The 9775-nt window shown below is 31.9% G+C and overlaps 2 protein-coding genes across 2 annotated transcripts in view; one reads left to right on the top strand and one right to left on the bottom strand.

Moving 5' to 3' along the window:
• Window positions 1–581: 581 nt before the first annotated feature.
• Window positions 582–7815, bottom strand: LOC115888505 (gustatory and odorant receptor 22-like). Its single transcript, XM_030908254.1, has 4 exons — window positions 7572–7815; window positions 5178–5391; window positions 1543–1687; window positions 582–653 (listed from the first exon to the last, which is right to left on the bottom strand). The coding sequence occupies exons 1-4, from the start codon at window positions 7813–7815 to the stop codon at window positions 582–584; spliced, it is 675 nt and encodes a 224-aa protein (XP_030764114.1).
• LOC115888504 (thrombospondin type-1 domain-containing protein 4-like) overlaps window positions 7712–9775 on the top strand; it is a 194842-nt gene continuing 192778 nt past the window's right edge. Inside the window, exon 1 of the mRNA XM_030908253.1 lies at window positions 7712–7854. Coding sequence (XP_030764113.1) covers window positions 7823–7854 — 32 coding nt within the window. The 5' untranslated portion in view covers window positions 7712–7822. The remainder of the gene's footprint in view (window positions 7855–9775) is intronic.

The raw sequence follows: 9775 nt of genomic DNA, 5'->3' as shown, positions 1-9775 counted from the left end.
AGTAGGGGAGAGTGGGGCAAGTGCGGCACCTTAATGTTCAATGATGTACTATTTTTTTATTTTAAGAAATAGAAAAACGTTTATGACATAAATACCAACTTTAACTGTATAAGTAGTAATCTACCTTAAAAAAATAAACAAAAAATTAAATATTTGGTTAAATTTCAGATTTACAAAAAAAATGTCAAATGACTCACTTGCCCCAAGGTATGGGGTAAGTGAGTCACCCACAAACTTAGCTAAGTTTTTGGACATGATTGACAAATTGACACTTTCCGGATTGGAGTTCTTTTGAAGAATGACCTTAACAGACGCTCTTTTTGAATTAATGGATTCTTCTTGAAGAATATTATCGGCCGCGTCGCGTTCTTGATTGAATTTTTTTGAAGAATATTTTCAGCCGCTTCAAAATCGCTCTATTCTATTTCCATTATTCGCAATTTTATGTCCATTTGTACAGTGAACAGAGGTTTAAATCTGCCTAAGTTTCTAACTTTATTGAGCCCTTGACGAGTTAATCGTGACTGTATGGTTGTTCTCAGAATATTGAAGACAACACTTGCTCTTTTTAATGACATTTCCTAATTATGAACAGCTTCTAAAGCACGGTGCAGAGCATCCTCTGAATATGACCCTCTTTGTGCATCTTCAACCTGCGAAAAAGAACGAATTATTTATTTATAACTTAAACTATTGTGGGGCAAGTGACTCATGAAAAAGACTCACTTGCCCCAAGGTGACATTAATAATTCGAATATTTATTTTAAAAAGTACAGGTACATTTGGCAACGTTGTACATATCAGGCGTTATCACAGAGATAGAGGGTTATGTTATGAGCATAAAGAAATGTCCAAATATTACCCTTAATTTATGAAAAAAATCTAGGTTGTAGGCCTTAAATATTACATCACATGATATGGAATACGAAAAATATTTATATTTACCTTAATTTTAGCAATTTTCAGCTAGATTTTCAATAACACTATGCACTTGTTGATAGGTACGTAAACTTTACTGATTGTTGTCGACTATGATGCCAAATGTATGAATTATTTCGAAAGACGCACTTGCCCCCTGTGCCGCACTTGCCCCACTCTCCCCTATGTAATAAAATATTTGGGTATTTATTTAAAATAAGAAAGTTGTTGTTAACTTCTTGTATTTCCGGAAGTGCCGCCATATTGAAAGTATTTTTAATCGATAGTTCTCGTTGTGTAACAATAATGTGTAAAAAAATCTCCGATCTATATATTGTAGTTCTCTAGAAACTTTTAATACATGCTCAGCCTGGGACGCCCTGTATACCAACAGGCAATGATATTAACTAAGTACAAATACTTGACGATCGAAAAAAGCAGCGCCACAGTGGTCCTTTGACATAACATTCGTTAATTTTTCGAATGCTATTTAACATGCTAATATCTGTATGTGTGTGTTTACCAAAATATATTTATTTCGCACTTAGAAATAAACACATCAAGTTTATTTATACATATATGTTAATGATTGTACTTACGATAGTAATAAAATGAAATACTTACTGAGGTGATTAACTTTCGGTTTACATTAGCGTAACCGTTCAGATTCATGATGGGCGGATTCTGGTCGATCGCTGTCAGAAACATGTTTATTTCTTCCACGGTTCGACTATCTATAGATGCTAAATTAACATTCAATAACCTCTCTCTGAAAAAAATAAATAGTCTCAGATTAAATGCATAGAATATAAGAATTATACAGGGTGTCTCTAAAATAAGAGGAGTTGGGCGCGCGACTTGTATTGATTACCTCGACATATCGATAACGTGGACTATGAACTAAATGTCGACAATGTTGGGAATGTCACAGGCGAAGGTTTAATGCTAGTTTTGTCATTAAAAGAGGAGTGATTAATTCACTGATTGGGATTAATGATTAATTATTTCTTCAGATATTTTGGGTTATTTAGTTTGACTTAGGCTGTCCTGGAAAATTCACAAGCGATGGATATAGTTTCAGTTTGTTCAATTAATTGAAGTACAGGGTGTCCCATATTTGTGTGTTTTGCAAGGTTTCTCGTTTATGAGTAGAGCTACAAAAATGCAGTTTTACATCACTGTGTTACTTTTTCCTGTAATAATTTAATTTTAAAAATTGATTAAACTGATTTTTACGAATGTATAATTTTCCTAAAATCCTGTAAATAAGCTTTATTTACAAGGTGATTTTTGATTGGTGACATTTGAAAAGTTGCAATCGGGAATATTTTAGACACAAAAGACCAGCGGAATCAGGAATATTTTAAATATACAAGGTGGTCCAAATTCTATTCGGGAAACTTTGGCAGCATATAGGGCAGATAAAAGTAAGTAAAAAAATTCGTATATATGTATGTCCTAAAATGCTTCGTTTCGGAGATACAGGGTGTAGAAATTTCATTTTTATTTTGATTTTTTCCAAATAATTTCTTAACTTTATTATATTTGAATAAAAATTGATGTTTGGGTGTTTTTTGACATGTGAAATTTGGATTTTGATGTCAATATAACTCCCACTTGTAGGGGTGCGCCACCTACATGTTTTTAACTGATTTGAAGAGTAATAATTTTTCGTCCGTACCTGCATAAAACTAGATACTGAGTGAAAAATATATCTTGGTAAAAATCACTACGAGCAACAGTTTTCAAGATATTTGGAATAGAAACAGTCAATACATGTCATTGTTGACAAAAAATTAAAATGATAAATTTGTAATTTTTTTAATTTTTTAGGCCAATCATGAATTTTTCTAGAAAAAATACGATTAAACAGTTTCTGTTGAAACTTTGGGACAAAAGGCATTTACAATTTGTTATTTCACATTAATAACTATCCAGTCAACATGTATAATTTTTGTCAATTATGACATGTATTATTTATTTTTCGATTCTTAATATCTTGAGAACCATTACTCGTAGCTATTTTTACCAAAAGACCTTTCTTTACGTAAAAATGACGGAAATGTATATATTATAAAAATTTGTAGGCAGCGTCTTCTACAAATATAAGTCATACTGAAATAAAAATCGCCATCGAATTTCTCGTGTGAAAAAACTCCCAGACACCAATTTTCATTCAAAGATCGGTGTTAGCTCAGAAATTATTTCGAAAAAATTAATTTGAATTGTATCTCCAAAACTAAGCATTTTAGGACATACATTTATACGAACTTTTTTATTTATTTTTATCTGCATAATATACTGCTGAAGTTTTCCAAATACTATTTGGACCACCCTGTATATCTAAGAGTTGGAGAGGGAGCACTGGATTCTCCGAAGTGCTGGAATGTATTTGAGACCTTTATATTTTTTTTTTCTAAAAGAATCTAAAAATTACTAGCTTTTAAAAATGTTGCTTACTTTAAATACCATCTATAAGACTAATGACAATGCAACAAACTTTTCAAACAATGTGCTAAACAAAATGGGTTCGGTATTTGACAAAAGTTTGGTGCCTATTTTTAAGAGCTACTCTTACTTTAATCCGTTCTCATTATACACAGAAGAAAGGTAGGTTTCTGCTTCGGGAAAGTAACTATTTTAACAGAAAAAATCAGGAGTAGAGAGCTAACCCCTCCTGAAAGACTTCTTTAAATATTTGATTTTTTGAAGTAAATAACTATCTAACCAACTGATCATAAACTGGCATTTAGAACTATTTTTGATAGGCAATTTTTCACTGTACATTAACCGATTATACCTACATATTCTTATTTAAATGTTCAGATATCAAGCTTACTTTGAGGCATAAGTACTAGTTCTAACCAGACACATAAAAAGTATCCTTTTCAAGCCTATCTATAGGTATCTCTTTTAAATTAATCCTTTATATTTAACCAATTAGGAGAGATTATGCGTATTTCATTAATCGACAAAAACAAGATTTTTCTCGCTAGATTAAGCAATCGATACTAATCATCTTGGTCGGATCATATCAAAAATTAATTTCGGAATTTGTATTAATTATTGATTAGATCATTTAGTGCACACTGACCTAGTTTCGCTGGTGTTTAGATTTCAATTTTAATTCATACATCCGGTTAATTATTATTTATTCATTGATACCGTTTAAGATTCTTGGAATTAATACTTTTTTTCTTGTTTAATATGTACAGTGTGTCCCATTTTCGTGTGTTTTATGAGGTTTATCGTTTATAGTAGAGCTACAAAGATGCGGTTTTCACAACGCGTTGCTACTTTTTTATGAAACTAAATACTCTACAGACAGATTTGTCCTAACCCCCTTGGTTTCTGAAATACAGGGCGAATTTTAAAATGTTGCATTTAAATCAAATTCTTTATCAATATTTCCTATATATATTTAATTCAATCAATATTTTACGTAAAAACCAGTGGCGTAACTACTTTTTCCCTGGGAGATGTCATTTCCGAAATATGACTCAACTTTTTGTTTTTTTTTAAATGTGACATCCTGTAAGTACATTATTTTTTTTTTATTTGCCTTGCCCATTAGCTTTCTGAAAATATATACTTATTTTCATAAATAAGGTGAGAAAATACATTTTTTAACTTTTTAACTTATATAATATCAATCGAATAATTTATTCGACGACAAATTTTGGTTATTGACTATTAAACGCTAGTTTCTGTGTAGAATTATTGCACAAGTGCATTAACAATGTCAAAAACTTTGATTGACAGCGTGTTCTCTAAATGATGATGTAAACTTGATCTAAATGCACAAGTTTATTTTCAGGGCAGTTTATGAAGATAGTACGATGGACAGCAAAATTATCTGGTTAAATTAAATTAAATAAAATTACATTTAAATTAAGTTTATATGAATAATAATTTACATCGTGTTATCTTAATAAACTGTCCTGAAAATGAACTTGTGCCGCATTTAGATAACACGCTGTCAATAAAAGTTTTTGATATTTTTACTGCACTTCAGCAATAATTCTATACACAGAAACTAGGGTTGAATAGCCAATAACCAAAATTTGACGTTGAATAAATGATTTCTTTGTGTTTACCTATTTTAAATCGGTTGTCTACGTTAAAAAGTTAAATAATGTATTGTTTATCTTGTAATAATTAAGTAACAATTAATTGTAATAAGATAAGACAGAAGAAACCAAGTAATAAACTAATATACTGAGAATTAGTACAAAGGATAACTAATTAAACAGTTTTACCTAAATTCTGGTCCCATTTTTCTCGATGCCACGTGAGCTTCGTTACAGATAATGAAAAGCAACGTTAAACAGTAGAACGATATGATGAACAACCCGGCTTGTTTCAAAGACAAGCCGTTGTCTAATATTTCAGTTAGACAACCGTAGGTCGCTACTATAGTCGTGAGCAGTACCAGCAAACAGTACAGAGCGTACATGCCACTGTACGCTTTACCTGAAACACAGAAGGAAGTCATGATCTTGTTTTATGGATTTACAGAAACGGATCAATATACAGGATGTCCCAGAAATAAGTGCAAGTATTTTGAGGGGTGGTAGATCTGGTCAAAAGAAACGTTTTTTCTCTTTACCGTTTTTCAGATAAGTCCAAAATAACCGAGTTATTTTACTTTGAAAATTTCCAAAAAAAAACATTTTTTGCTAAAATTTTGAGAACCACTGACCACTGGATCTTTTCTGGATTTTCTTTTATGTAAATTTAAGCGACTACCTATATTGCCATATTATCAAGAAATTATGTTTTTTAACTTAAAACTGAAAAAATTCCCAATTTTTTTTTAAATTTTTTTCAAAATTTTTTTTTCACGAAAAATACCTCATAGGCGTGTTTCTGAGGCAGCAATATACTACCAGTTAAAATACTTGCACTTATTTCTGGGACGCCTTGTATATGCTCTGTTATAAAGAATGACACAAAAGAGAGAGAAAATATCACCATGATAATACCGCATGATCGAAAAAATAACGGCAGGAAAATGATACTTTTGGCGAGCCCAATCTCGAGACGTCATTTACTAAAAATTGACAAAAATTAACACTAATTATACATAAAATAGAAAAGGATAGAACGTTTCCAGAGACACAACTCTATTTACAATTTTTTTTTCGAATTTTATTTAATTATTAATAATTTTTGGTTGTCTCCTGTTGTCTCGTTCAATTTCGTTTTGTTTACAACTGCTTCTACATTGTGTCGGGGTTTAAACCCGAGTCAAAGGACCTTTTTCTCATAAATTTCAGCGAAAGAAATAAACCTAGACGTTTTTAAATTATCAGTTGTTATAATGATATTTCTTTAATTACCTACATCTCGTTATGTATGGTATATTCCACAAGATTAACATTTGAACACGCGTTTATAATATGTATAGCAGATATTTAAGAACAAAACCTTTTACTTAATCTGCAGGAATATAATCACAATATATTTGTTATTTGATGTTATTATAATGAACAATTAATATATGAAATTGTAATTGTAATTGTTTAGAGCCTTAATTTATTAATACAGGCAACATCATCAATATGGCAAGCTGATATGTCGTTGATTGAAAAACTAAGAAGATACGCAAACTTATGGGCAATTTCGTGGCAAAAAACCTGTCCGAGATGTAGCTGGCGTTAGCCTGTCCGAGAATTTCGAGATTTAATTTAGTTCTACGCCGCTGCTCGCTGATAGTCCTTTACAGTGCAGCGGATAAAGAATACTGTACCGTAGTTCTGCTTTCAGTCGACAGAGTGGTTGTCGGAGACAGTATTGCCAGAACTACTGATTAATCCGTAGATTTACGTATTTTGAGTACAGTAGGTACGTTAATAATATCTACGGATTTCCTATCATTAAACAATTTAATATAATATTATATGATTAAATAAAGAATGGCGTCAGGGTTGGCTTGGAAATGAAGATCGCCGTTATCTCATATGTAAAATATATGTAATAGTACCTAAATATAAAATATAAAATAGAAAACAAATTTCTTGCAGTATAGGTATATAATAAAATTATATAAGGATTCTTGCCACTTAACTGCTGATATAGAAATTTAATTCTACGCTGTGTTTGTCATAATGTGGATCAACCTGCTCTCACTACCGGTTTCGGAGACCTACTCCATCATCAGGTGAGCTTGAGCAGATCCACAAAATGACAACCACAGCGCAGAGATAGTTAATTCCGACTTGTCGGAAAGTGTCGGTTAGATATTAAGTCCCTAACGGGATAGAGCGGCCTGCGTGCAATGGTAGTACTTTCGTACCACCGAGGCAGAACTATCGATATTAAAAGGATGGTAAGAGGTTTTTTTTCAGGCGAGCCAAATTATAAAATAGAAAACAAATTTCTTGCAGTATAGGTATATAATAAAATTATATAAGGATTCTTACCACTTAACTGCTGATATAGAAATTTAATTCTACGCTGTGTTTGTCATAATGTGGATCAACCTGCTCTCACTACCGGTTTCGGAGCCCTACTCCATCATCGGGTGAGCATGGGCAGATCCTCAAAATGACAACCACAGCGCAGAGATAGTTAATTCCGACTTGTCTTCCGAATACTTCTTTCGAAAAGTATTTTGCGAATAGTGTAGAGGTCGTTTTAGCTTACTATACCTAATTGTTGCATCATATGAGATAAATCCACCCACATCTCTCTGAACTCCGCCAATTTTCTAGCTGAATCTTTGGTTTGCAAAGCCAGATGCAAATCTTCAGCCAACCAGCCAGCCACCCGTCCTTTGGCAGTACAATTGATGAACCACAGCGAACACAAGCAATTGAGCATGGCCAAAATGTGGTAATACCCGAAGCTGTGCCATAGCAGCATGTCTGGTTGGAGATAGACTTGGGCAAGCATTATCAGAATGCCAACTAACCATGAGAACGCGCATAGGGAGTAAGTTATTAAGGCTAGTCGGTGAAAGATGATTGGCTTGCCGGTCATTTTATAGTATTTTAGCTAAAATAAGGATCAAAAATTAGATAAATGTATTATGAAATGTCAAAACACTCTTCACTTAGTATGCAAAGTGATGCTACTCATTATGATGTAGGTATGTGAAAATTTGATGCTAAGTGAAAATTTAAAGAAAATAATTTAATGAATTAAAAAAAATATGCTAAATGAAAATTAAAGAAGAAGAATAAAGAGAGAAGCAAAAATTCTCAAGAACTGAGATACATCATAGAAGGAACCAGTGTTTAATAAAGTGATCAAAATATATATGTTACAGTTAAAGTCCGATGTCCGGTTAATGTCGACATTAACATGTTAATGTTTGGGTTAGGTTACGTTTTTGGTTGTTTTGTTGTGTGTTCTTCTCGAGATTAACCGGGTAATGTCGACATTAACCGGACATTGGACCTTAACCGTAACATATATACGACAGACAGATATCTATTGAATGTTATTTTGAGCAAGCATCAATATATAATTTGGATCCTGTATTTTTGTGAATTTATTTATATTCTTTGTACATAATTATACATATAGATATCACCTGGAATTTAGTCCACATATTCTTAAATTTTGCTACTTCAGATCCATTGGTCCATGCACCGACTGGCAATAAAAAATGTGGTATTAAAATACTTAGAAATATCACCCCATAAATGTACTCGTCGAATCTCTTTCCGGGCTGCAAAATTAGCACTAGACGTTCCTTAAATATGACTCCTACAAACAGGGTTTCTACCGTGTAGATAAAGTATGCCCAGCATGTAGTTGGAGAATGCCATCTGAAATAAAATACAACAATGTACAATATACAGAGTGATTCTTAAGTAAGTGTAAATATTTTTAGGGGTAGTAAAAAAATTGATTTTTTTAAAAAACTTTTGATTTTTTTTAGTTTTTAGATAAAAAAACATAATTTCATAATTAATAATATGGCAACATAGAGGTAGTAAATTAAATTTTCCAAAAAAAAAACAGAAAAAATCCAGTAGTTCTCAAAATTATAATAAAATAATAATATATATAAATAATATAAAATGATTAAAACTAACTACTTAACTAGTTTAAGTAGTTTTAATAATTTGCTGATGATGCTAACATGGTTAGAGAAACACTTGTCCAGTGCAAAAGTAAATTGTTTGGTGTATTGTGGTCAATTAGTGTTTTATTTTACTGTTGTAACACCAAAGGTTCTAACCCTCAACTGCAATCTACGTAATAACTAAGAAAATATAATTTGGTGATTATCTGGTTCAATATTTGCTCAAATATATTTACCTAAAAATAGTTTTTCCCTTCATACGTTCAATCGGCATCACTCCCATGATTTGAAACAGAACCAACAGACTTTTAGTCGTTTCATAAAAGTTGTCGTATTTATCTAATAGATACGGATCAGGTTGTTTGTAAAATCTTTTAGAATCGGCTGTTTCTATGCGAATATTATCGCTAACTCTTCTAGACTCGACATCTCTTGGTATAAAACCTTTCGGATACGACATGTTTCTTTATCTCGAAAAAATAACAAAGGAAACGCAAATGGCTAATAATTTTTGCTGAACAAATTAATCAAAATCCTAGAATTTACCAAACACAATAACGATTATCTTTCGAAGATCTTTCTCTAATTGAATCGAATTAATCTTTTTTGAATTCAAACGAGCCAACAAACGCTGGTTCGCATCAGACGTGTAGAGTTAAAATACTAAAGAATCCGAAAGTTCTTTATTTACCAATGGGACTTTGAAGAAAATTGTTTTTTCCTATGATTAATCAATGCTTGTTGAATAGTTAAAGGCGGCCAGTGTCGTAGATAGTGGAAGCAGTAATGAATCGTTTAAATGGATTCTTCGAGGTGTTA

This window comes from Sitophilus oryzae, unplaced genomic scaffold, assembly GCF_002938485.1.
Source record: "Sitophilus oryzae breed Bouriz unplaced genomic scaffold, Soryzae_2.0 scaffold_771_pilon_pilon, whole genome shotgun sequence".
Taxonomy (NCBI): domain Eukaryota; kingdom Metazoa; phylum Arthropoda; class Insecta; order Coleoptera; family Curculionidae; genus Sitophilus; species Sitophilus oryzae.
Note: the sequence above shows the minus strand (reverse complement) of the source record. Positions and strands in the feature narration are given on the sequence as shown.